At 49.5% G+C, this 26742-nt stretch overlaps 3 protein-coding genes across 5 annotated transcripts in view; 1 reads left to right on the plus strand and 2 right to left on the minus strand.

Moving 5' to 3' along the window:
* LOC309963006 (uncharacterized protein) overlaps positions 1-12889 on the minus strand; it is a 41648-nt gene extending 28759 nt beyond the window's left edge. For 2 of the 3 annotated variants that reach the window (XM_082841102.1, XM_082841100.1), the window contains exons 1-2: positions 12792-12889; positions 3904-4016 (exon numbers count right to left, since the gene is read on the minus strand). In XM_082841102.1, the coding sequence (XP_082697228.1) occupies positions 3904-3981 (78 nt within the window). In that variant the 5' untranslated portion in view covers positions 3982-4016; positions 12792-12889. Of the gene's footprint in view, positions 1-3903; positions 4084-12791 lie in introns of those variants that run through there. The other variant, XM_082841101.1, reaches the window with a different exon arrangement.
* A 594-nt stretch (positions 12890-13483) lies between these two features.
* On the minus strand, positions 13484-15443 carry TMEM253 (transmembrane protein 253; the record flags this gene model as incomplete). The annotated part of the gene is made up of 6 exons (XM_082851344.1): positions 13484-13564; positions 13915-14061; positions 14177-14287; positions 14727-14783; positions 14876-14986; positions 15318-15443. 6 exons carry the CDS (start codon positions 15441-15443, stop codon positions 13484-13486), a joined length of 633 nt encoding a protein of 210 aa, XP_082707470.1.
* Positions 15444-18160: 2717 nt separating this feature from the next.
* On the plus strand, positions 18161-26456 carry ZNF219 (zinc finger protein 219). Its single transcript, XM_082840976.1, has 5 exons — positions 18161-18206; positions 22874-22965; positions 23259-24666; positions 25017-25148; positions 25411-26456. Exons 2-5 carry the CDS (start codon positions 22960-22962, stop codon positions 26013-26015), a joined length of 2151 nt encoding a protein of 716 aa, XP_082697102.1. The 5' UTR covers positions 18161-18206; positions 22874-22959; the 3' UTR covers positions 26016-26456.
* Positions 26457-26742: the final 286 nt, after the last annotated feature.

The following is a 26742-nucleotide window of genomic DNA, read 5'->3' on the forward strand; positions in this document are numbered from 1 at the left end:
CTTTTTTAGAGTTTCAATCTCTTTGCTAAAATATTCCTTCTGTTCATTGATTATATTTTATGTTATTTATTTGTTTTTTTGGGCACACCAGCTGGCATGTGGGATCTTAGTTCTGTGACCAGGGATTGAACCCATGTCCCCTGCATTGGAAGGTGGAGTCCTAACCACTGGACCACCAGGGAAGCCCCTGTTCATTGATTTTATTCCTGAGCTCATTGAGCTGCCTTTTTGTGTTTTCTTGCTGAATTTCTTCATGACAGCTATTTTTGAATTCTCTAATAGATTAAAATCTTCTGTGACTTTAAGTTTGATTTGTCATTTTCTTTTTTTTCTTTTTTTTTTGATACTGTGTTAGCATGTTTTCTTTTATGGTGCTTGATAAATTGGTCCTCTGCCAGCGTATCTGAAGTAGCGAAAACCTTTCTTCTTTAGGTAGTTTTGTTTACTTTGATTTTAACAATTTAACAGATTGGTCACTAGAAGGCCTTTCTTTTGTTTTTCAGTCGGTGGCGCTATAGCACAAGTTTTTGGTTTCTCTTACCTGAGTTGTTCTATATTTGAGAATCGGCACTTTGCATCTTCCACTGCCTCTGCCAGAGGTGTCACTGGTGCCCTTGTCATAGCTGCTTGTGCCTCTGGCGTTGCTGGCGTCGCCACCAGGGGCACTGGGATGGCGGGTACCTTTGCCTTGTCCAGGGTTGACTGGGTTGCAGGCATTGCCACCACAGTGAGGGGAGAGGATTGGTGGGGGATCCAGGGTCATGGGCACCTCTGCCATGTCTGGGGTTGTTTGGTTTGCAGGCGACACTGCAGTGGGCGAGGGTGGGGGAGGGGGGGAGAGTTGTGGGCGTCACCACGGTTGGAAGGACTGAGTCTTGGCCTCACCAGTGCTGCTGCCCAGTTTCCTGCACCCATAGGCACTGGTGCAGCCAGGAGGCTGAAGCTGTGTCTGCTGCCCCTCCTCCTGCCACAGGGTTCTCTGGGGCTCCGGGTTCAGCTGCTGTGGCCGGGGAGCTGGGATCATGGGCACTGCCTCCGCTGTTCCCCCCACTTCTGCCTCCTCTATGTGTTCCAATGCACCCACCTTCACATGCAGATGTGCGGATCTCTCTAGCATTCTGCTGTGCTGGGTAGGGAAATTTTCTTGAGTTAGGGATGTTTTACTAGTTGTAAATTGAAGGGGTGAGACAAAGGGAGCTTCTCACACTACCACGATGCTCATGTATCCTCCAGGAAGACTTTAAAATAATATTTAAAACCCAGATTGTGGAGGTAATATATATATATACATATTCACTGGAAGAATTTTGAAAATGTATTTTTTAAAAGTAAATAAAATTCACCTATAATCACCCCCTGAAATATAACCATTAATATGTTGGCATATATACTTCCAGTAGGTTTTTGTTCTATGCAATATGTGTGTTTTTACAATAAAATTGGTTTTGTTAAAATATACTGGTTTGGATGCACCCCAATGCAGCATTATTCACAGTTGCCAAGAGGTGGAAGCAACCTAAGTGTCTATCAACAGATGAACAAATAAGAAGAAATGGTATAAATGTTCAGTGGAATACTACTCAGCCTTAAAAAAAGAATGAAATTTTGCATTTGCAGCAACATGAATGGACTTGGAGGGCATTACATGATGAACGCTCCTCTCTTTCATTAAATATTATTCTATAGCATGTTTTAAAAAGGAGTCAAGTAATTGAGGATTATTGTAGAAAAGTTAGAACATTAGTCCTAAATGACAACCATGGATGACCAGAGTAGTTTGATATTTACCCTTCTACACTTTTTTTCCTATGCATATACTTCTAGAAAAACAAAACCAACTATACCTACTGTTTTGTAATGCACTTCTTGTATTGTGGTAAAATTCACATAATATAAATTTCACCATTTTAACTATTTTAAAATATACAATTTGGTGGCATTTAGTACATTTACAGTGCTGTGCAATCATTACCAATATCTAGTTCCAGAACACTTTTAGCATCACAAAAGGAAACCTCATAGCCATTAAGTAGTCATGCCCCTGGCAACCACTAAAATGCTTTTTGTTTCTATGGATTTGCCTATTCTGGATATTTCAGATAAATGGAATCACACAATATGTGACCTTTTGTGTCTGGCTTCTTTCACTTAGCATAGTTGCTAGGTTCATCCATGTTGTACATAGTGGAATAAGAAGTGTTTCATTATATGGATATATACCACATTTTGTTTATCCATTTATCAGGTGATGGACATTTGAGTTGTTTCCATCTTTTTGCTATGAACATTTATGTGTAACGTTTTGTTTGAACACCTATTTAGTATATACCTAGGAGCGGAATTGCTGGCTCATATGACGATTCTATGTTTCACCTATTGAGGAATCGCCAAGCTATTTTCCACAGCAGCATTTACGCTCCTACCAGCAATACATGAGAGTTCCATTTCTCCACATCCTTGCCAACACTTGTCATTTTCCATTTGTTGCTGTTGTTTTTATAGCTCTCCTAGTAGCTGTGAAGTGGTAAAGTAGTATCTTGTTGTGGTTTTGAATTGTATTTCCCTAATGACTAATGATGTGTCACATCATTTTCATGTGTTTTTGGTCATTTGAAAATTTTTTGGAGAAATGTCTATTCAAGACTTTTGCCATTTTTTAACTGGATGCAATGATGCAATGTGCTTTTTTTTTTTTTCCACTTAGGAATATACCATGGACATCTTTTAGTCTTTTTATGCCAGTATAGTATAGTATAATATTTCAATCTCTACATTTATTATACTTTAAAGATCAACTACCTTATTGTTAGACATTTAGAACTGCTTGTACTTGAAAAATTAATGCTGTACTGAACATTTCAATAGGTAACTCCTTATACATGTCCAAAAGTATTCCTGCAGAAAATTCCTAGATGCAGAATTGCTGGGCCAAGGGTAGATAATTTTTAACCTGTATATACAAGATGTTAAATTGCTTTCCATTACAGTTGTACCAATTTACCGTCCTATCAGAGGTATAAGAAAGTGCCTATTTCCTTGCACACTCACCAGTGATGGGTTTTATGCATTTAAAAATAACAATGTGATTGGCACAAAATGGCATCTTACTGTTTTAAATTGCATTTATTTAGGTACTTCTCTGGTGGTCCAGTAGTTGAGTTTCCATGCTTCCACTGCAGGGGGCACAGGTTCAATCTCTGGTTGGGGAACTAAGATCCCTCATGCTGCAAGGTGCAGCCAAAAATATAAATAAATTGTATTTATTTAACTACTATTAATATATATCATCTTTCATAGATTTATTGGCCATTTAAATTTCTTTATTTGGTAAACTGGCTGTTTTGTCTTTATCAGTTTTTCTATAAGAAAAGATTCAATATTAATACTAACAATCTTTTAGCTATATGTTACTCTCAGTCATCCTTTCTTAAATTTACATTTGAACTTTATCTTTATTGTAATTTTTTTTATAGAAAGCCTAAAATTTTTAATGTAAAATCAATCTTTTTCTTTTTAGTTTCTGCTATTAGTGCTATATCTAAAAGTTCTCATCTGCCCCAGGTTATATAATTACCTATATTTCTTCTCATATTTTTATGGTTTTGATTTTTTCCATTTAAGTCTAGAATTTATTTTGGTGCATGGAGTATGATAGAAGTGTAACTCAGTGCAAATAGTTATGCAGTTATTCCAACATCACTTATTGAAAAAAATTAGTTTATGATTAACTGACGGATAAGAAATAGTGCTACTAAAATATATTAAATCTTTGTATATACTTGAGCTCTTTTTTAAACTCTATTCTATTCTATTCATCTATCTATCTATTCTGATGTCAATACCATAATGTTTTAATTTTTCATCTTTATAATACACATTAATAACTGATAGACCAAGTCTCACCTTATTACTCTTCTTGTTAGAAGCCCGTTCTTCCTTCTTTCTCCCTTCCTTCCTTCCTTCCTTTTCTTTCATTATCATTTGTTTATTCTTCCAGATGCACTTTAGAATAACTACTGAAAACAAAACAATACAAAAAACTTGAAGTAGAAGCTGTGGACATTTAGAACTGCCAATAGTAGTATTATGGGGTTGCCTTTAGGATCTAGTTGCAGTTTGAGATCATGAATTTTTTGTGGCACCAGCTGCCATGTTTGAGTAATTTTCTCTAGTAGCACCATTACTGTTAATGTTTTAGCAGAGACTGAATGACTATCAGAATGTTGCACAGGAGGTTCTGTGTTGAGTAGAATGCCTTCTAAGACTCCTTCTGATTTAATTTATTCATTCATTCAGTAAACATGTATTGAATGTCTCCTTATGCCATTCACTTAGCTAGGTTCTGGGGTTATAAAGATGAATAAAACACGGTTCTCTCTTCAAAGGTAGGCACATAAATGATAATTTCAATTGTAGGGGAAGGAAAAACTTTTCTCTACCCTCTTTGGTTTAGTAGCTGGTGCTTGCAAATTAAATTGACAAAAGGCAAATTAACAGGAGAAAAGGCATACACATTTCACTTGATGTTAATATTTCAATTTTTATGTATACAGAGGATCTTCACAGAAAAGAAATGAAGGCTCGGGGGTGATTAGACACAGGGTATTATATAACTTTTTTTTTTTTTTGCATTGGGTCTTCATTGCTGCACAGGGGCTACTCTTCATTGCAGTGTGCGGGCTTCTCATTGCAGTGGCTTCTCTTGTTGAAGAGCATGGGCTCTAGGTGCTCAAGCTTCAGTACTTGTGGCACGCAGGCTCAGTAGTTGTGGCTCACGGGCTTAGTTGCTCTGCAGCATGCGGTATCTTCCGGGACCAGGGCTCAAACCCGTGTCCCCTGCATTGGCAGGCGGAGTGTTAACCACTGTGCTACCAGCAAAGTCCTATGTACCATTTTAACAAAGGGTGAGAAATTGTGGAGAAGTGACAAGACAAAGGAAAAGCATTTTGGGCTCCTAGGGGTCGTAGATTGCAGGAAAGTAAGTATATAGGGGAAAGTGATGGAAGGTAAGTGTGATTTTAGTAAGGTTTGTTTGTATAGACCCATTCATGGTGCTGACTCTCTGTCTGCAGTGTAAGGGTTGTTTTTCTTCCTCCTGCTATGAGAGAGGGCGGGGAAGACCTTCACAAAGGGAAATTTACATCCCATTTTTACTCAGATAGGGGGAAGGCAGAGAGCATTTTCTGAGTTTGCTGCTTCTTATTTGTCTTCCAATAAAAACAATCCCCATGCCAATGTGGCACATTTTGGGGTGGTGCATTCTGATCCTCTTCACAATACGTATAGAACTGTGTGTAGAGCACTGTAAGAGTACAGCGTTGGTGGTGATGGGAGAGGTCAGGGAAGCTTCCCAAAGTAGGTGAAGACTAAGCTGAGTCTTAAAGAAACAGTACCAGTTAGCAATATGGGGTTAGGACTAGTTACAACAGCTTGAATAAGGCATAGAAGTAAGAAACATATGTGCCATTGACCCAAGAATTCTACTTCTAGGAATTGAACCTGCTGATAATACTATGAATGTAGGAAAAGATGCATGTATAGGAATGTTCAATGCAGCATTATTTGTAATTGCAATAATAAATATTACTAAAGGTCCAAAAAAAAAAAAAAGAAAGAAAGAAACATATGTGCCAAAGTGAGATGTTTTGACTTAGCTTTTTTTTTTTTTTTTTTTTTTTTTTTGGCGGTACGCGGGCCTCTCACTGCTGTGGCCTCTCCCGCTGTGGAGCACAGGCTCCGGACGCGCAGGCTCAGCGGCCATGGCTCACGGGCCCAGCCGCTCTGCAGCATGTGGGATCCTCCCGGACCGGGGCACAAACCCGCGGCCCCTGCATCAGCAGGCGGACTCTCAACCACTGCGCCACCAGGGAAGCCCGACTTAGCTATTTTGACAAGACATGGCTTTGACTTATCACTGGTATTTTAATTGCTCTGACTTCTTATTAATGTGAGCAACAAACAGCCCTGACCCCCACCCCGCCCATCACTGAGTCATTGCTGTCATCATCATCATCCTTGGGCTAATCAAAAAGAAAAAAAAAAAGGGAGAGGGTAAAGCTCAAAGATGGGGTGGAAGTGTTTCTCATACATATTAATTAATAATTAAAACAAAATTTTAAGGCTGCACACCAATGCCACCTTCCTCAGATTGCTGTCACTGAAGAGTACAGTGCAAGGGAGGGCATGTGGAGATGACACTGCAAAGGCGGGGGGCCAGATCACAGGGATCATTGCACCATTTAAAAAAGCTTGGAGCTGATCTTATAGGACGGAGATGACTGAAGAGCTTTTAAGCAGGGAAGCTATGTGGTCATGTTTATGTGGCTATGTGTAAGATCCTCCAGGAGGATGATCCTGGAAGCACAGAAACTATTTAGGAAGCTTTTTCTGTAGTAGGTGACAAGTGGTGGGGGCCTGAACTAGGGCAAGGATGGTGGTGATGAGGCGAAGACTGATTCAAGAGCAGGAAGAAAATCTATAGAGTGTGGTGAGCATTTGGCTACAGGAAATGAGGAAGAGTTTAGCATTCAGCTTATATGACCAAGTGATAACACCAGTTAAGATGGAAAATTCAGGGGCTTCCCTCGTAGTGCAGCAGTTAAGCATCCGCCTGCCAATGCAGGGGACACGGGTTCGATCCCTGGCCTGGGAAGATCCCACATGCCGCGGGACAACTAAGCCCGTGCACCACAACTACCGAGCCCGCGTGCCTAGAGTCCGTGCTCTGCAACAAGAGAAGCCACCACGATGAGGAGCCTGCACACCACAACGAAGAGTAGCCCCTGCTCGCCGCAACTAGAGAAAGCCTGTGTGCAGCAATGTAGACCCAATGCAGCCAAAAGTAAATAAACAAAAAATAAATAAATTTATTTAAAAAAAAATGACGGAAAATCCAGAAGGGAGAATGGGGGCACAAAGAGAAGATTTAAGGTTTTGAGTGTGCAATATGGTTCTTGCAGGTCTTTGTAGGTTCTTTTTAAATATAAGAATCTTGGAGAAGTTAAACACTAAGTTCTTGAAATCTTTCTGATCATATCTCTCTAGGGCATTGGTTTTCATGCCCTATGGGGGGGCAGTTTTGCTCCCCAAGGGATATTTGACAATGTCTGGAGAGATTTTTAGTTGTCACATTTAAGGGGAGGAGTGCTACTGGTATTTATTTAGTGGTTAGAAGCCGGGGATGCTGCTAAACATCCTACAATGCAAGGGACAGCCTTCCACAACAAAGAATTATCTGACCCAAATGTCAGTAGTGCCACAGTTGATAAACTCTGTTCTAGGGACTAGAGGAATACTTTACACTTTCGCCCAGCACCGGTCATTCAGATTAGAGAGTATGGATGAGTCTACTAAAAAAAACACCACCACTGCTGAGAAACCAAATCTTAGTGTTGGAGGAGAAATTAAAGGTTATCTATTCCAACCATTCAGGTGATATATGAAAACTTGCTTCAACAACCTATCTGTGCAGAAGCGCATTGCACAAAACACCTCAAACAGACCCAGAGGTTGACAGCCTAACTTCAAAGCAGCTCATCTTTTGAAAGGTGTTCAGTTTCTCTTTTTTGGTCTAAAACTGGCCTCTCTATAATACATAACCATTGGATCCAGCTTCACTTCTTAGGTTCACAAAGAACAGCTTCTCTTCCTCATAATTATTTTTGAGATTTACAAAGACATCAATCCTGTTTCTCTTATGCCATGACTTTGAGTCCTCTCACTTTACCTAAAGCATAAGAGTGGGTGCAAAGCATTTTCCTTATAAAGCGAGCATCTTCCTTATAAAGTGAGCACATAATTATTAAGAAGCAAAACAAATTAAATCGTATCTGGGGAGCTTGGACTTGTGGAAAAATATTATAAACAAGAAAACTTTATAAAGGCAAGGAAAAACAAACAAGAATCAACAAAGACGACTCATTCCCTCTGGACAGAACACAGGAAAAGTTTCTGATAAGAAAAATAAACCAAAGATTCAGATGATAAGTAGAATCAAGAATAACATGCAACACAAAATATAAATATGGCTGAAAAAATGTATGCAAAGAAGGAAAAACAAGAGAAAGAGAAGACAACTCTCATTAAGTAAGCGGCATCTGAATTTTAAAGAGCGGCTATGCACACCAGTTTTAGTAGCTTAAGAAATGGCGGAGGCCACACAAGGAGGCCCTTCCCCCTGAATTTTTTTTTTTTTTTTTTTTTTTTTTTTTTTTGCGGTACACGGGCCTCTCACTGTTGTGGCCTCTTCCGTTGCGGAGCACAGGCTCCGGACGCGCAGGCTCAGCGGCCATGGCTCACGGGCCCAGCTGCTCCGCGGCATGTGGGATCTTCCTGGAGCGGGGCACGAACCCGTGTCCCCTGAATCGGCAGGCGGACTCTCAACCGCTGCGCCACCAGGGAAGCCCCGCCCCCCCCGCCGAATTTTTATACAGGGAAAAGCAGATTAAAACAAACACTAAAGGCAGCGGTTTCTCCTCCCCCTCCTCCTCCTCTCTTCCTTCCTCTTCCTCTTACCCTTCCTCCTCCAATTCTGGGGTTAGGGATAAGGGGGGCCTGGTAGAGTCAGGGCTCTCCAGAAGAAGCCAAACGTGTAAAGCATAAAGGTGGGGTTAACAACTAAGGGACAGTTCTACACGTTTACTTTAACAATTGGAAGGTTTTAAACACATTATTATAATGAAAAAAAATTAGCACCAAATAAAATTTTCCTGCCTTTCCTCCTGCATGAGTCACTCACTGCTCAGTCACCAGTAACCCAGCTACTAGGGCAGTCTCCTAGATTCCCTGTGCCCTGGAGATGGACCTCTGATCACTACAGTGCTCAGATCCTGTCATATTTATAGGAGACACTGCCTAACAGTGACACACTGCCACCGTCCTGCTCAATCCAGCAATCAAACATCGAAATTGAGGCAGCACCGCTGGGCAAGTCAAGAATGAAGCGCATGTACACAAAGCAACCCAAAACGGGCCTAGACAAGAAAACGAAATCCAGAAACCTGACGGGGTAATCATCTCTTTTCACTAAGATAAAGAATATCCCAGCCCCGGATGGCGAGTGGCGAGAGGCTGCGGGGCATTCATCAGGCCAAGCAGGCGAGGTCAGCTCCGATTACTCCTGGATAGTTGAGTGTACTGATTTCGTGGCTGGAGTCCAGGATTGCATAACACATAGAGGCCCAAGGGGCTGAGAATGACCCGGAAGGGCCCTGCGCCTCCAGCCTACTCGAGACGCACCAAGCGGCATGTGTGGCCGCCCAGGTGGATTCACAGCAGGGGAGGGATTTGGGAGCACGCCCCGCAATGCGCAGAAACTCCTTCTCCAACTAAGCCGATGACACACGCCATTACCTTGCGGGAAGGCCCTTTGTGAGACCTTGACCGGGGCAGCAAAGAGGCCACGAGATGGCAGCAGAGGACACAGCCCAGGACACAAAACCTGAACCATCTGCAAAAGCAGATATTTCATTGGGGAAAGGTCACTTGTCTATAATCATGTATTCGAGGCCAGAATACATTACTGAATTTCAAAGAAATGAGGGTAAAATTCATCAACATGGAGAATTTCCCAACCACCACAGAATTCAGCTGCATATGAAGCCACATATTTCTCCAATGCTTAAAGCACGGATAGGGGTCAAGGCCTTTAAAAACTGACGTCAGCAGGAACCTTGTCACAGTCACTTCTTTTTGTGAAGTTCCAATGGGCAGCAATTCAAGTAAAATACCAGTGACTTTCACAGAGGCTGCCAAACTGATGAAGGGGCAGATACAGAGGTTGCTGGGCAGCATTGCAGCAAAGCAGAATGCTTTCATGGAGCAGCTAGGGACTCTGGCAATAGGCAGTGTTGGGTGGGATGGGGGGTGGGCATAATGAGGCCCACAGGCCAAGTCTCACACAGTCTTCACTTGCAGTTGGCAGAGGATAATGCACAGGAAAGGGGGATCAGTAGTACTGGGGCTAAATCTCTGATCTTCCAACTTATCACCTAATGCTCCTTTGGTTATATATTCCTCCTCCCCCCAAAGCTGTTACTACCAAAAACTACCAAATAACCCCTGGGGGCAAAATGCCCCCTCCCTGAGAACCAATATGAGAGGGATATGATAAAAAAAGGTTTTAAGAACCTAATGTTAAGTCTCTCCAAGACTCTTGAATTTCAGAACAGGTCTCAAGGGCTACAAGAACCATATTGCATATCTAAAACCTGAATTTCTACCGTATGTTTGTATAATGGAGAGACAATAACTGAAGAACTATAGGCCAAATCTGGTCCTCAATTTTTAAAAAATCAGTTATCAACATTTTAAAATCAGAAGATTTCACATTTAAGAAGTCAGAATTTCTGACTTTTATAGGAAAATTGGAACATGGCAATACCAAGCCCACAGTCCCACATGGCAATAGGGTAGAGATGAGTGCAGTTAGTCTTTAAACAGAATGTGGGCTCTCTAGTTTGCCATAGTTCCCACCACTCCCTATTAACTCATACCTAATCTGCTTCACTCATTTACACCACTTCTCGTCCCTATAGGCAATTTACTTTCAACCTCTGAAGTGCTTTATAGTTTTAAAGTATTTTTTCATATGTGATTTTATTTGAGCCTTGGTACTCCAGTAAGTAGAGAGGGTAAATATTATAATCTCCATTTAAGCAAAATGTAGTTCAGAGAGGTCTGACTTGCCCAAATTTACACATCAAAACCAGAGTCTAGATTTCCTGACTCTCATTATTATTCTGGGAGGAAAATTTCTATTAAGAACTTCATTTTAGGGGCTTCCCTGGTGACGCAGTGGTTAAGAATCCGCCTGCCAATGCTAAGGGAAACGGGTTCGAGCCCTGGTCCGGGAAGATCCCACATGCTGCGGAGCAACTAAGCCCGTGTGCCACAACTACTGAGCCTGCGCTCTAGAGCCTGCGTGCCACAACTACTGAAGCCCATGCGCCTAGAGCCCGTGCTCTGCAACAAGAGAAGCCACTGCAATGAGAAGCCCGTGCACCACAACAAAGAGTAGCCCTCGCTCACCCCAGCTAGAAAAAGCCCCCCACGTAGCAACAAAGACCCAACACAAACAAAAATAAATAAATAAATAAAAAAGAACTTCATTTTAGTGGTTCATGGAACAAAACCAAAGAAGTAGATATGGGCATAACTGCTGGAATGGATGAATTCCAACTGCTAAGCTGTTCAAGAATCATTGCAAATTACTACCTCCCCTTCTTTTAATGAAGTATTTCTACTCCCCTTCCAGGCATATGAAGAGATCGCCCTTCTAACCATCCTGAAATTGCGTGCGACTGTATGACTTGCTTTGGCCCATGAAGTGTGTGTGGAAGTGATATGTATCCCTTTGAGGCAGAAGCATTTAAGAGCCCATGAACAATTCTTCATGCTTACTTCACAACTGGGGAAGGGGGTGGGGATAGGGGGCATTGGTCTCATGGTTACACGATAGGATCTCAAAATGGTGGCACTCCATGGGCTTGGTTACCTGAATCACCTACAAGGAGCAGAGCAGCCTGCCAGACTACCCTAGACATGTAGTGTGAGAGTTACCTTTGCAGTTTTAGGCCACTGAGACTTTGGCATTGTTACCACAGCATAACCTAGCCTAACCTGATACAAGGTTCATCTGCGTGGTGACTGAACTTCTCCAAGAACTAAAATGCAATTTCTAGACGTCTGATCATATCACTAAAAGCTGTTGCTCCTAAGTGGAAGACAGTGAGAATGAATTGATTTTTACCCCCAGCTTCCTCAGCTACCACCACCTTCTGATTTTGAAGAAAGCATTCTGAGTCCTTCACAGATGAGCTCTCCATTATTCTGGCATTTAGAGTGGGAGGAGGAGAAGGGGGAGGCCCAGATCTTGTTTTCACCATTCCAGAGCCTAATCCCAGAACTGTCCCCACCCACTAATAGTCACACAATCTTGTCATAGGGCGACTATTACCCAAGGTGTCGCAAACAGAAAGGAGCTGCCGCTGGCGCCACTGCAATGTCAGGGCAACGCAGCCAGGCTGCGCTCTTTCCTCACTGGTGCCTGGGCTTGGCTAAGCCCGGAGAAGCAGCATTCTCTAGGGGAAAGAAGCCTTCTCAAGTGGGAACAAAAATGAGTGTGAGGCGCACACCCATCCTGGGCACTATGTGAATTTGGGGTGAGTTCTCTTAGTACTGCAGCTCTGGTCAACTTCTAGTTTTTCTAGCCGCTAGTAAGCTGTCGGGCTGGTGCTACAGGGTGCCCCCGTTTTCCTGGGCTTTTCTCAAGCCCACCTGAGCCTGCCATCCTTGCACACTTGCAAAGATCATAAACGGTGGGGTTTGAGCAAAACCAGAACTTCAGCAACCGCCCCGCAGCTGGGATCAAAGGTCGGCTGGTCGGCCGAGAGGCTGAGCCTGCGCAGTCCCGCTCCCACCTTGGAGAGAAAGGGTGGCGGCAACGCGGGCTCCTTACACCGGCGTGCTCGCAAGAGGCGGGAAACATTAGGTCGGGTCGCCGTGTCCCTCCCTCTTCCTGCCCACCCGTCTGCCCAGCCACTCCGTCCTCCTCAGGCGCGTAGGCCCCGGGGGAGGGGGATGAGAAGCGCTCTGGGCTTCTGACTCATCATCTCCAACCCCTTTCTCGCGCGCGCTCCAAGTCTCAGGACTTTGCACCTGGGCACTGTGGGAGGGGGCACGGCGACAGCATCTGGGAAACCCTAGCTCTGCCGACGGCCAGCCCTCAGGCCCTGCCCGTCTCCGAAGCTGCCGGATGTAGGAATGTAGACCCACAATCAGCTCTCCGTTACCGAGGTTGGGGTGGTGGCGCCCCCGCGCAGCATAGCCCGTCCGGCTCCTCCCTGCACGCTGGGCCAGTGGTCGCGTCCGAAGAAACTCTCAGCTAAGCCCCGACTTCCAGGGTTTCGCGTCACTTAGCCGATGCACAGCGCCCCTACCGCGGAGGGAAGGTTCTTTATTTCCCAGCGGGCCACAGGGTAGCTGGGCATCCTGGGATTTGTAGTCTCCGCTAGAGTAGAAAGGAACCGGATCGAAGCGAGAGAACGAAAGCACCCGTTGTGAATTGATTTCAGAGAGTGGGCGTGTACGGGTTTTTAGTGGATGGGATTGTGAAAGGTGGAAATCTTGGAAACAGTGAGATGAGGCATATGTGAAGCAGGATGGGGAGGCAGTGGGGAAGGAGGGTGAGGATAGAAGGGAGAAAATGGGTCTAGCTGAAAGTTGGTTTAAGGATATCCTGCAGGCGGGCAGATTTTCAGGGCGGTGAGGTGGTTTAAAACTCGGTCTAGGTATTGCTTTCCGCAGCAGGGGAGGAAAAAGAAAGGGGCCTAGTGTGAGTGAAGATTGAAGGCACTCCACCAGACTTCAAGTAGGTCTCAGGGGACTCCATCTAGTTTGAGTTCGGTGGGATGGGGTGCAGGAGGGTCTGGAGAATGCTCCCGCCGGGTAGGAAAGCAACACCTGTCTGCTTCCTCTTGCCAGCTCACTCATTTGTTCTGTTTGCTCTGCTAGCCACCGTGGGACCAGTCTCCAAATCAGAAACTTCCTCTAATTCTGAGAGACCCTGAAAACCAGACAGGTGTGAAGCAAGCAAACTATAAGGGTGAGAAATGAGGAATCCCAGACAGATGCAGCTTCCTCCTCTCGCATTTTTTTTTTCTCGTGTTCCCATAGCCCTTCCAATATTTACGCAGATTTCTAATGCTCTCCCACATTTTTAGCCCCATTTAGATACCCGATTCACTCTTACCCACCACTAGGGGAGAAATGTCCAAAGCCAGAAAACCAACCAGTTTCAGTTTAGGACCCCTTCCTTTCCGGGCTGCCCCACTGTTTTCCCTTAAGTACCATCGACCAGGATAGCCAGTGAAAAAATGAACTGCTAGCTAGCTGCTTCCTCCCTGCCCTCAGTACCTCCTGCAGCTCCTGGTAGTGCAGATTCTGGCTCCAGCAGCATCCTGGCTTCCTCTGGCTCAGCAGGAACAGGGAGTATGCTGAGACCAGCACTCCGCCTAGGGTGAACGCCTCAGCACTGAGCTCCAGCACCAGCAAGCCAGCTAGCTGTAGGTAGATAGGGCTGAGGGTGTGCTGCAGGGGACCCTGCACCTATTTGCCCCTGCCCTTTCCCCTCCTCTGGCCTCCTCATCCCCCCACATTCTCCTTTATTCACTTGTACCTGGGAGGGGACAGTTGGGGCAGACATCAAGGCTGTCTTCGCCACTTCGACCACCAACGCGATGAAGCCCAAGATCAGATTGAAGGTATTGAACAGCATCATGGCGTGCACCTGCCAGTGAGTTAATTCAGCCCTGCCCAGCCTAGGGGACTCACTGCAACCCCAAGCCCCACCTGTAGCCTAGCTGAAAACAAAACTCAGCTCCCGGGCTTCCCTGGTGGCGCAGTGGTTGAGAGTCCGCCTGCCGATGCAGGGGACACGGGTTCGTACCCCGGTCCTGTGTGTCCGGAGCCTGTGCTCCGCAACGGGAGAGGCCACAACAGTGAGAGGCCCGTGTAACCCCCCCCAAAAAAACAAACAGCTCCTATTCTTCCACCTCCAAACGGGACCATCAGCCCTCTAACTTTCTTGTTTCCCTCCTCAGTCTTTTAGACCAGTCACGGGCAGATAACTAACACAGTTAACAGTTAGAAATCCACTTCCTGGGCTGAGGTGTGTGTGTGTGTTTTAGGGGGTGGGAGAATAGTACTGCATTCTCTTCCCCTCTCACCTTCCAGAGACGGGGTGCTCTGCGCAGCTCAAGGGTTACAATCCCAGTGAGGAGACCCTGAATGATGAGAAAGGCAAGTGGTGAGCTCTGGCCCATTAGGGAGGGGCCCCCAGGACCTTCTTTCCACCCTCCCGTATGGTAGTTCTTACCATTACGCCAGGCCCAAGTGGCAGTGCTGTGGCCATGTGACAAGCAGAGTTCAGGCAGGCAACTGAGATAGCAAAGGGCACCACAGCCACTGCCAGACATAGCTGGCTCACCTGGAGGCCGGGTGCAGGGTAGTTGAAGGAGAACTGTTAGGGATTCCCTTCCTTCCTCCCAAGTGGTGGAGAGTAGTCAACCAAGAGCCATAAAAGAAGGGGATATCATTTAATTTTTTTCTGCCTCATGTCAAGTTCAGTTACTCAACTATGTGTTTTCCCCACATGATGGAAGCTACTTGGAGATTAAGGGTCTTGCATTGTTTATTCTGCTTCCTCCACCCGCCTCCCACTCAGAGCCTAGCACAGTTTCAGACAGATGATAGGTGCTCACTAAACATGGGTGGAATTGAACTGGGGTACAAGTTGGGGTGGGGCAGCCTGGCCTCACCGCCAGCACCAAGAGGTGCCCACTCTGCCTGTGCCTGGCCCAGTGCTGTAGCTTTTCCAGACGAAGGCTGGGTCTGTCTTGAAGGCTGGGTCTGTCTTGCTCTCGCTGACCAGCTCTCTCCTCCATGGCTCCCTTGACCACTAGAGCTCAGTGCTTCCTAGCCTGGGAAAAATTCATTATGGCACCTATCAGGAGACAGGACATACAGCAACATCTCTTTCAGCTGCCCCTCTGCCTGCTTCCAATATCCAGGGAGTTGAGGCTCAGGGCCTCACACTTACCTAGTCTGAAGCAGCTGCTCCAAAGGGATGGGTCCCAGCTGGCCCTGGAGCTCCTGGTAGGGCCTGGTAGCTCAGAGCAGAAGACAAAGTTGTCCTGGCAGAGACAGGCTATCAGGGCTGGGGTGTGGTGGGGCAAAGGTCCCTATGAGGGCCTCAGGATCCAGGGAGTGGTGCTGGGTAGATACCAGCCTCAGTTCACTCCACGAGACACCCAGCCCTAACTCATTCTGTTCCTGTTTCCTACTGACCCCATCTCTGCCCATCCTGGGTTCCTCTTCTGATCACTCACCTCATCCACTCACCTTATACATGGACACTACCACCCTGGGCCCCAAGTTCTCCCCCATTTCCATCTAATCTTTCTCCTTTTTTTAGGGGGCTTTCTCCTCAAATTACTTGCTGTTCCCTAGGGAAATCCCACATTACCCTCTGAATTAGTCCCATCATTACTGCTTGAAGATTTGTCCCAAGACCAGCCAAGACCTGGCTTCCTGTCTCTCACTTTCTGGACAGTTTCTCCTCTCTCATTCCTTTCTTGAAGGATTTACTCTGGATCGGACACTGACTAAGTGGATGGAGAGCTCTATTTATAGTAGGGATTGCTCTTGACTCAGTGACAACCTGCAGCTAGACATGTATAGAAGATGGTCCTTAAATGGTCAGTCTTGGGAAGGACACTATTGCAACAATTAATATTTTTGAGGGACAGAAGTTGCCTTGCAGTCAGGCAAGCTCTGCCACTTTCCGACCTGTGTGGCCTTGGATACATTATTCTACCAATTTGAACCTCAGTTTGTTGAAACTGAGTGATCAAAAGGGGGATAATAATATGACTGTGAAGGGTTGTTGACTCAGGGTAGGTGCATAATAACCATTAATGGTGCTGATGAGGTCATACTGATGTACCTCATATACTACAGGGTTTATTCAGAAGCTAAGCTGGGGTCATTTATTCATACAATAAGCAGAATCACATGAGCCCAAATATATATTCTGTACATCAAAAATAGGAAAAGTCCATCTTGGTGCAGAGCCTGAGGTCTGGGGGCAATGAGACCTATGTTCAAAGCCCAGATCTACCTGGGTGACCTTGGGCAAGGTACTTAATCTCGCTGTTTCCTTATCAATAAAGGGAATACCAATCTCAAGAGATTGCCTTAAGTATTAAAAGAGAAAATGCATATGAACCAACTCAGTCCAGCACCTGGCACATACATGCTCAATAAATGTTAGTGGCTATTATTATTATTGTTGATGACAGAAGACGACTGAGCCAGAAGACCCCCAGGAGTTAGTACCAGGAGGCAGGGTCCTGGGAGGCAAGTGGCCTTTGTAAGTCACTTCTGCCCTGCTCAGTGCTGGGCCAACACTCACTGGAACACTGTGCCCACTCTTCTTTCCTGGGGAGTGGAAATCACATTTAAAGGGACCCTGAGAGCTGTTGTGTGTCTACCCCCTCCTCGATCCTTATGCACATTAATTTTATTTTGTGGCAATGGCCTGATAGAATGTGAGATGTTGGGCTGAGTATCCCTGAGCTGATAGGCCAGTGGAAAGCGACTCTTTTAGCCTCATTTCCCTTACCTGTAAATGCAGACCAATTATATTTCACAGTGTTATTAGAAAGATTATATACTATTAAATATGTGAACAGGCATTCGGTAAATATTGATTAAATCTAAGTATCCTACTTACAAATTTGTAGTCCCTGTCTGGATTACAATCTCCTCCAGAGAGGGTACTACATTCCCCTCATGTGTTCATCCCCCACGGCGCTGAGCATTGGTGCCTGGTACTTAGTAAACACTCAGTAAATATTTGTTGTATTGAAGAGCCATTAAAGTGACTTAAGGAATGGAAAAATAGAATTCGAGAGGAAGGAGCAGGAATTGTTTATCAAGAAGAGAAAGGACCGGAGAGTAACTTTAATAATGTTTCTTATACGGCAGACATTAACTATCTCTATAATCGCCCCTCCTCCTCCCCCAAAAGAGAGACAGAAATTGTAAGGGAGAGGCTTTGAGATAAAACCCCAGGAAGAACTTCCCGAGTCTGTGCATGTTGGGGCAGAAAGAGCGGCAGAGCCAGCTCCTTCCCTGGTATGTCCGGGTTTAGGGTGGGAGGGGCAGTCCGCTTGGAGGCTGGGGGAAGGACGAGATGACCTTTCAAAATCTCTTCCAGTCTCCTGTTGGAATCATCCGTGCGCCCCACCCCCGCTCCCTCCCTCCTTCCCTCCGACAGCGCCCCCAGTCTCCAAACGGCCCGCACCCCGCCCCTGGCGGCCGCCTCTCGCGGCTCCCGGGGTCCCCAGTTCCCTGTCCCCGGAGCCAGAGCCCCGCTCCCGCTCTCGCTCCCGCGCGGCTCCCAGCCCCGCCGCGCCGCCCCCCGCATGCTAATGGCCGGGCCGCCTCCCGCCGCACACAATGCGGGCCAGGGCCGGGGGCGGGGGACCGGGGAGGGGGCGGGGGCCGGGCCGGGGGCGGGGGGGCCGGGGCCCGGCGCATCTCCCCCGGCCCCACGTAACGCTGACGCCCGCGCCGCCGGCCCGCCGCCCGCCGCCGCCGCCGCCGCCGCCGCCGCCCGCTCCGCCGCCGCCCGCCCGGGGCTCGTGAGTAGCCGCTCCCCCCACTCCCGGCCCCCCCTCCGCCACCCGGCCCCCGCCCCCGGCCCCCGCCCCCCCCTCCCGGAGGGGGGGGCCGTTACGCGCTCCCGGCTCGGAGCAGGTGCAGGGGGCGGGGGCGGGGGAGGGGCGCCGGCTCGGCCCCAAGCAAACTTCGCCCAGAGCTCCTGGGGGGGCGGGGTGGGGGCGGCGGCCACGGAAGCCTGGAGAGCTAGGGGGGCCTCGAGGGAGGGGGGGCAGGTGGGGGAGCCGGGAAAGCGGACACCAAAGGGGAAAGGCCAGCGGGGGCGGGGGGGCGGGCGTCTTTGTAGGGGCCCGAAGGCAGGGCGCGAGGGGCCTGGGGGTGCGGGGCGGCAGAGCTGGGAGCCAGAGTGGATGAGTGCCCCCCGGCCCAGGTAGGGCTGATGGAGGAGGGGGAAGGGACCCAAACTCTCCGGGAGCGGGGGGTGGGGGAGGGGAGAGGATGGGGGGTGCTTCCCTCTCTGCGTCCCAAACAAAGTGTCACAAAGAGCTCGGCCGGCGGCAGCGGCGGAGGCGGCTGCAACTCAGCTTTTGTTCTCCCGGCCCGGGTAGCTGAGCCCTGGCCTCCCAGTCTCCCAACCCTGTCCCCCATCATCCTTCTGGTTTATCTTCCCCGGGAGGGGTCTGGGGTGCTGCTGGAAGAACCTCTTGCACAGGATGAAAGGTCTTGCCCTACTTGCCAATCTACTTCTGGGAGGGAGATTTTCCCAGAGGCTCTCCTACCCACTCCCCACCCCCTAATCTGAGAACTGAGGTTCATATGGGTGCCAAGACTCTGACCTTTCTAGGGTCAGCTCCAGCTAAAGGGGCTTAGGGCTGGCTACATGCCCCCTCCCCCAAATCCAGGTGTTCCAGAACTTTCAGAAGAGGGGTCAAGTTGGGACATGCCCCTGGGATAAGATTCTCTGTGGTGGGGTGGCAGTAGGTGAGCAGGTGTACCTTCCTCTCACCTCATGCTGTACATTTGAAACCCATGACTGAGGTCGGTAACCCCAACTCAGGGCAGTGAGGATGGAGGGAAGGAGTCTTTCCCAAGAACTCAATCTAAAAGGTGGGCAAGCTATGCTGTTGGGTCAGTTTGGGGGAGCCACCTGAGCAATGAGGTTCAGAGGGCCATGGAGAGGAGACCATAAAAGTGAACTACTGGCATGTCTGTGTGATAAAGGTGGTCTTGACTCTAGACCACCTAAGGAGTTCCCTTTCCTTTTAACTCCATCTAGTGCAGCGTTATTCGATTGTTAGGGGACTTGGAAGGTATAAGGATTCTCAGAGGGAAAAACATCAAGTACAATATTAGAAATGACCAGAGGCGGAGACCTAGTCACAAATATACTTCAAGTCCTGAACACTTGCCCCTTACACTTTGACCCTAAAAACTTTTGAACCATAAAGCTTGAGGGACAATCTTCATGGTCCTCCAGTCAGCAGATGCTTCTATGTACTTGTCCCAGTTGTTTCTAAGAGTCTTCTCACCAACCCTTCCATCCTTCCCTACTCAGTAAGGTTTGATGGTCCACACCAGCTCTCCTAGCACATAAAAGGAATTGGCCTGTTGCTTTCGAAAGATTTTGGATCCCTATCCCTGGCCCTGCATCCCTATAGAACCCAAATAAGGGTAAGATAACCCTTGATTCCCAGTGGGGGTGGAAAGTAGGTCAGTGCTACTGTCTGGCTAAGTGTCATGGATGGTGTTTAGGCCTGACTATAGAAATTGGCATGACTATAGAAAACTCTGACTATTGCCCACAGGCAATACATGCATAATCTAGGTCCCAAGTCAGTTCATAAAATCTGGGGCTCTGTCAGTGCTTTCTCCTATTGAGAAAAACTCATGGGATCAGGTTCTTGGGACCCCATTTGGTGAGGAGATGATTCAGGAGATCTTGACTGGGCCTAGGAGGGTCTCAGTGGTTCTGTTGATTTGAGGCCACCCTCTGGGGAAACTTTCCCTTCTTGGGAATTCAGCTTCAATTTGGGCCTTCTTGTATATCACTGGATTTCCATCCTGGAAACTGCTATGTGCAAAGCAGGTTTTTTGTTTTTGTTTTGTTTTGGGGGAGGAAGCTTTTGCCCAATTCCTACTCTACTTGCCTTGGGTATGAGGTCAGCCTCCCGTGAGGTATTTTGTTTACTATCCTATAGGCAGTTTTAGGGGCCCTAGAATCTTCTCAGAATCAGAGTATGTGCCCATAGGTTAGTCAGCTATGACCATGCAGTATTCCCAGCCTCCCCCCTCCTCCCCCACCATCTGCTTCCTCTGAATATACCAGATTGGCTGTACACCAGGATGTTCCGGGAATCCCCAGGAGAGCAACAGAATGTGATGGACCCAAATACGATGCCTCAGTAACTCATTCCAGGATGTACAAACTGTAACTGTCAGAACACTCCTTATAGCTAATTAAAATTCTTCTAGTTACATCTATTTTCTATTATATCTGTCTATTTTCAGTGACATCCAAAAGGCCAAAATAATCCCTCTGGTACCACTATTTTTTTTCCCCCTCTATGGTTTCCAGATAGGAATTTTTACAAATCCTCTGGCTTTTCTCAGTGCCTTATCTGTGGTGCTAAAATGGCAAATGTGGCCCCTCTAGTACTTCATTGCTCTATGGTACGGAGGTGGCCAAAGTGGCTCCTCTGGTAGCCCACTGCACTCTCCATGGTACTGAAGGAATGACCATTTGTTTCAGCATCTCTCTGGGGTCCAGAAGAGTCCTGTGACTCAGAACCACAAAACTTTTGAACTGGAAGGGACCATCAGTATAAATTAGTCCAACCCTCTTATTTTACAGATGAGTAAACCAGGAGGTTAAGTGATTTACTGAGGATTGCAGGGGCTATTAATGGTCTGACTGGGCCCACAGTAGTCTTGCACCCCTCAGTCGTACTCTAATTCACCTTTCATTATACTACTCAGCGAACTTGGCTAGGCTCTTGGTCTCAGTAAAGGGGCTTATTTGGAGGATCCAGAAAGTGAGGGTGGATGCCTTAATTTGGAGCTACAGAAATACAGATATTAAAAGTGGTGCTGGAGGTTGTTTACTGATCCTTGGACAAAGACATTTTGCTAATTAATCTCTTAATAAAATTCCCATAATGCAGATTCCAAATGTAACAGGTACCTGCCCCTTCATAGAGTCTTATCCTATCTACTAAATGTCAAAAATTAAAGAAGCCTTGGATCTCCAGAGCCTTTTCTCGTTGCAGGGCTGACTCCTGGCTCAGTTCTCTTCTATTAAAGATCCTTAAGCAAAGTAATGCTGAGTCCTTTCTTTCTCAGTAACCGATTTCAGTTTCACAATGCCTATTGTAAGGAAGTTCTTTATATCTCAAATATTCTTTGTCTCAGGCAATTAAAAAAAAAAAAAAAGGTTAGGCCCACATTTGTCTAGCCTTGACCAGATACAATTCTGTATGTAAGTAAGAAAGGTAGACTGGATGATTTCTGGTCCATTCTCCTAGGCCTATTTCCATGAATCTTAATTCTGGGGTTGCTCCTAAGTCCTAATGCTAACCTCCTCTGCAGCTTAGAATCAGGAGATTCCGCGCCCCCCCCCCCCCCCCACTGGCCACCAAGTCCTCTTCCTCTCACTGCTCTTCATCCTCAGAACTGGAGCTCTGTACATCCCAGGCCCAGAGAATTTTAGCCTGGAGAACTTTAACCCTTTCCAGCTCAGAGTATGTGCTGAGCCCCTATCTGTGCAGATGGCCCAGCCCCGCCCCCCATCCCTCACTCCAGCCTCTTGAGCTCAGAGCCTGTGTAATCCTCCTCTTGTGTGAGGGAGCCTCTCCCCTGCAGAGAGGAGGAAAGCCTGCTTTGGAACAGCCCTGGACAAAGGGGCTGAGATGCCCCATCAAACTGCAGGCTCCAAGGTTTGAAACAAGGGGATGAATCCTATCCGGTATTTGCAGTTTTTAACCCCTTCCCAAAGCCAGCAGCGCCCCTTAACTTCCACTCCTCCCCCAACTCTCTTCATTCCCTCTCCCTCTGGCTCTCTCCCCCTTCATGCCCCTCCCCCTCTGTCTGTCTCCAGACTCTCTGCTGCTGGGAGGTGTTTCTCTCCCATGCATGAATGAGTCTCTGTAATGAATGGAAATGAATGGATCAGGAATCCAGGCGGAGGGAGGAAGAAAGAGGGGGAAAGACAGAAAGACAGGGTAAAGGCAGAAGGAAGAACTATGGAGCCTGGAAGAATGTTTGGCTGGCTGGTCAGTTAGCGGTCTGAGAGCAACTGGTCCCACTTGGATAACTGGGGAGCATGGCAAGCCCACCCCATTTGCTCTTCAAGCTGCACAGCCCAACCTAAATGAGAGAAGGATATACTGTGATGGTCTTCTCCACCACGAGGGTGGAGAGGAAGTTGGGGGGGCGACTTGGTGGTGGTAGTGGTTGTTCTGGACAAGGTATTTAATATGAATAATTTGGGGGAAGTAATCTGGGTTATCAGGGAGACTTGAGGGCAAATAAAGAAGTACAAGTTTTGAAGACAGCAGCCCCCTCCTGTCTCAGGATGGAAGGAAGGAGAAGGGATAGGTTTCAGAGTGCTAAGAGTCTGGGGTTCGGGGTGACTCTTCCCACTGCTGAAAATCAGGGCTCACCTCTTCCTCCAAATCTGTCTCTCTTGCTTTAGCTCTTCAGCACCTGTTGCCTTCACTAGCAGCTTTTCCTCCTCCTCTTCCCTGCACTCCTCAGAACCAAAGAATGTGAAGGGGGTCCATGGAGGTGAGTGAAGCTCTGGCCTGAACCTATGAGTACCTGCAACTATACTTCCTCCCCTCCCTACCTCTCTTTCTCTCTCTGTCTGGCCTCCCATTATCAGAAGTTGTTTTCGTGGCCCTAACAGCTCAATTCCCATTCATCCCCCAGCCTCCCCAAGGTGAGTGGGAGGGGCACCCGGTGTTCGTGGTTCAGGCCCTGACCCACCCTCCCTCGGGTTCCTCTGGCTCTCCATGCCCTTGCTTTCCCCACAGCTCTCCCTTCTCCACCTTTTGCTCTACTCACATCCTTCTCCACAGGGCTCACGTCCCCGCGCCCCGGGCGGCCACCTAGCGCCGTCGCCACCGGCCTTCGACGGCGAACTGGATCTGCAGCGCTACTCCAACGGGCCAGGCGTAAGCGCCGGGTCTCCGGGGATGGGAGCAGTGGGCTGGTCTGAGAGTCGCACAGGCGAACGGCGCTTCCCCTGCCCTGTATGCGGGAAGCGCTTCCGCTTCAACTCTATCCTGGCTTTGCACCTACGGGCGCACCCAGGCGCCCAGGCCTTCCAGTGCCCGCACTGCGGCCACCGTGCTGCGCAGCGGGCCCTGCTGCGCTCGCACCTGCGCACGCACCAGCCTGAGCGCCCGCGAAGCCCCGCCGCGCGCCTGTTGCTGGAGTTGGAGGAGCGCGCGCTACTGCGGGAAGCGCGGCTGGGGAGACCCCGGAGCTCAGGGGGCCTGCAGGCCACCCCTGCCACTGAGGGCCTGGCGCGGTCCCAGGCTCCTTCGTCGTCCGCCTTCCGTTGCCCCTTCTGCAAAGGCAAGTTTCGCACCGCGGCGGAGCGCGAACGCCACCTGCACATTCTGCACAGGCCCTGGAAGTGCGGCCTGTGCAGTTTCGGCTCCAGCCAGGAGGAGGAGCTGCTGCACCACAGCCTGACGGCCCACGGAGCTCCTGAGCGGCCCCTGGCGGCAACCTCGGCTGCACCCCAGCCTCAGCCTCCACCCCAGCCTGAACCCAGATCCGTCCCTGAGCCCGAGCCGGAGCCTGAACGTGAGGCAACCCCCGTCTCCGCGCCTGCTGCTCCCGAGGAGCCCCCCGCGCCTCCGGAGTTCCGCTGTCAAGTGTGTGGCCAGAGCTTTACGCAGTCCTGGTTTCTCAAGGGCCACATGCGCAAGCATAAGGCCTCCTTCGATCATGCATGTCCTGTTTGTGGCCGCTGCTTCAAGGAGCCCTGGTTCCTTAAGAACCACATGAAGGTGCACGCCAGCAAGCTGGGCCCACTGCGTGCCCCGGGGCCTGGTTCTGGGCCTGCCCGGGCCCCCCAGCCTCCTGATCTGGGCCTGCTGGCCTATGAGCCTCTGGGCCCCGCGCTCCTCTTGGCCCCGGCGCCCACCCCGGCTGAGCGCCGTGAGCCTCCGAGCCTCCTGGGATACCTGAGTCTGCGAGCCGGCGAGGCCCGGCCCAATGGTGAGGGCGCTGAGCCTGGGGCTGGCCGCAGCTTTGGAGGCTTCCGCCCACTGCCCTCTGCTCTCCCAGGCCGGGCTCGCCGGCACCGCGCGGAGGAGCCAGACGAGGAAGAGGAGGTGGTGGAGGCAGAGGAGGAGACCTGGGCCCGGAGCAGGGCAGTGGGCCCTCTGGCTTCACTTCCCCCACGCCCAGGCGAGGGCCCAGGGAACTCTGCGACTGCTGCGGGGGCCCCGGCGAGGTCCAGCGCCACGCAGGGTACGTAAGGGTCTCCTTTCTCTGAGGATTTCGGCATCCTGGGTGCACTCTGACGCCACCACTGCCCTCCGGTCCCCTCCTTTTTAAAAAGGAGGGGACAGGAGGGCAGTTACTTATTTCTTATTTTTAAGAATTTTCTTATTTCTCAATTTTCCTCCCCTGGAGGCTTTACAACCTTTTGAGGGTACATGTCCACTCACAGCAAATCAGACCTCTCAGGTTCCTGCAAACATTCTGTTTCCTTCCGGGCTGGGAGGGGAAGCAATCCTGTGGGTGGGTATGGGGACACATGGCCCTAATAGGGTTAGGTCAGAGGGTCCCTCTGACTTCTTTTAATATGTGTATTGCAGAAGAGAATGGGCTCTTAGTTGGAGGGGCCCGGCCTGAAGGGGGCCGGGGGGCCAGCGGCAAGGACTGCCCCTTTTGTGGAAAATCATTCCGCTCAGCGCATCACCTCAAGGTGCACCTGCGAGTGCACACAGGTGAGGGGGGCAGCCTCCGGGGTGGGGAGGGGACTGGAGGGCAGGAAGGGGGGTGAGAGGGCTATGGGAAACGCCGGGAGATGACATTCGGCAGCCTTCGGATTGTCCAGATGAGATCGTTAGGAAACGCCTCTTAATTAAACGAGAGGGGTGGGAGAGGCGCGGTTTTCCTCCTGGCCCGGAGGTCTGTACGCGGAGTGAATTGCGAGTTAGGACTGGCAGTGATTGTGACTCGGGCCCTATCGCACCCCCCGCCCTCCAGGAGAGCGCCCCTACAAGTGTCCGCACTGCGACTACGCGGGCACCCAGTCCGGGTCGCTCAAGTATCACCTGCAGCGCCACCACCGGGAGCAGAAGAGCGGGGCAGGCCCCGGGCCTCCTCCAGAGCCGCCACCCGCTTCCCAGCGGGGTGCAACCCAGTCGTCGGGAGCCAAACCGGCTGCGCAGCCTGCGACCTGGGTGGAGGGCACAGCGAGCTCCCGGCCTCCCTCGAGCGGCGCCGCGTCGGGGTCCCGTCGGAAGCCCGCCAGCCCCGGGAGGACCCTGCGCAACGGGCGAGGCGGTGAGGCCGAACCCCTCGACCTGTCCCTGCGGGCAGGGCCGGGAGGCGAGGCTGGGCCGGGGGGTGCCCTCCACCGATGCCTCTTCTGTCCCTTCGCCACTGGAGCCCCCGAGCTCATGGCCTTGCACCTGCAAGTGCACCACAGCCGCAGGGCTCGGGGCCGAAGGCCGCCCCAGGCCGATGCATCCCCGCCCTATGCCCGAGCACCGTCCGGAGAGACCCCTCCCAGTCCTCCGCAGGAAGGGGAGGAGGGCCCCGGGCTGTTGCGTTCAGGAGAGCCTGGGCTGGGGGGACAAGAAAGGTAGGGAGCCCTCTTACGGGCTATTAGCTTAGTGAGTTTACCCCGCAGGAGCGGGGCTGCGCTAGAGGTAGTTGGGTAGAGCAGCCAGCAGGGGGCAGCGTGGGACCCATATCCCAGCCCCGGGCGGACCAGAGGTGGAGGGGGCAGAGGGCGTTAGGAGGGTGGGTGGGCGATACCCACCCAGCCCAAGAGAGTCACAGTGCCTTAGAAGTGGCAGGGGTGAGGATCAAAGAACGGGGTCCCAGGGCTGGCAGGAGTGTTCCTGGTGAGGGGCAGCTTTGCCAGTCTTTGCTGGTCCATAGGCGTGAGAGTTTATTTTTGTACAATGGGTGGGGGTGGGGGCACTGTACCCTTCTAGCCCCTCCAGGGGCCCTGTAGACGTTGCTATTTTTGGTACGATTTCTGTCATCCCTGTCGCAGAGTTGTGTCCCCAATAAACAGGTGTCTTGAGGCACAGGGCACTGTGTCTGCCTGCCTATGTCCTGTCCTCCTTGGGCCACTGTGTCCAGAAAATAGTCATCTCTTCAGGCACTTTTTATCACCCAAAGACCTTGGTAAGAAACTTGGGCTTTACCTTCAGGCTTTGGCTTAAGTAGCTCAGGGGTGGGGCCCAGGAACTAGCATTTAACAAGTAGCCTAGGGGATTCTCATGTACTGTGGACCTCTGAGGACCTCATTTTGAGAACTGCTGAATGGTGCTGGACCCCAGCTTGACTGTGACCAGCTCAGCC

Source organism: Leucopleurus acutus (assembly GCF_964270905.1).
Source record: "Leucopleurus acutus genome assembly, chromosome: 1".
Lineage (NCBI taxonomy): Eukaryota > Metazoa > Chordata > Mammalia > Artiodactyla > Delphinidae > Leucopleurus > Leucopleurus acutus.

Bases quoted from the DNA above. Each gene is read 5' to 3' on its own strand.
- ZNF219 (XM_082840976.1), top strand. The intron at 24,667-25,016 runs GTACGTAAGGGT...TGTGTATTGCAG, and splicing joins GAGGTCCAGCGCCACGCAGG to AAGAGAATGGGCTCTTAGTT. The intron at 25,149-25,410 runs GTGAGGGGGGCA...CCCGCCCTCCAG, and splicing joins GCACCTGCGAGTGCACACAG to GAGAGCGCCCCTACAAGTGT.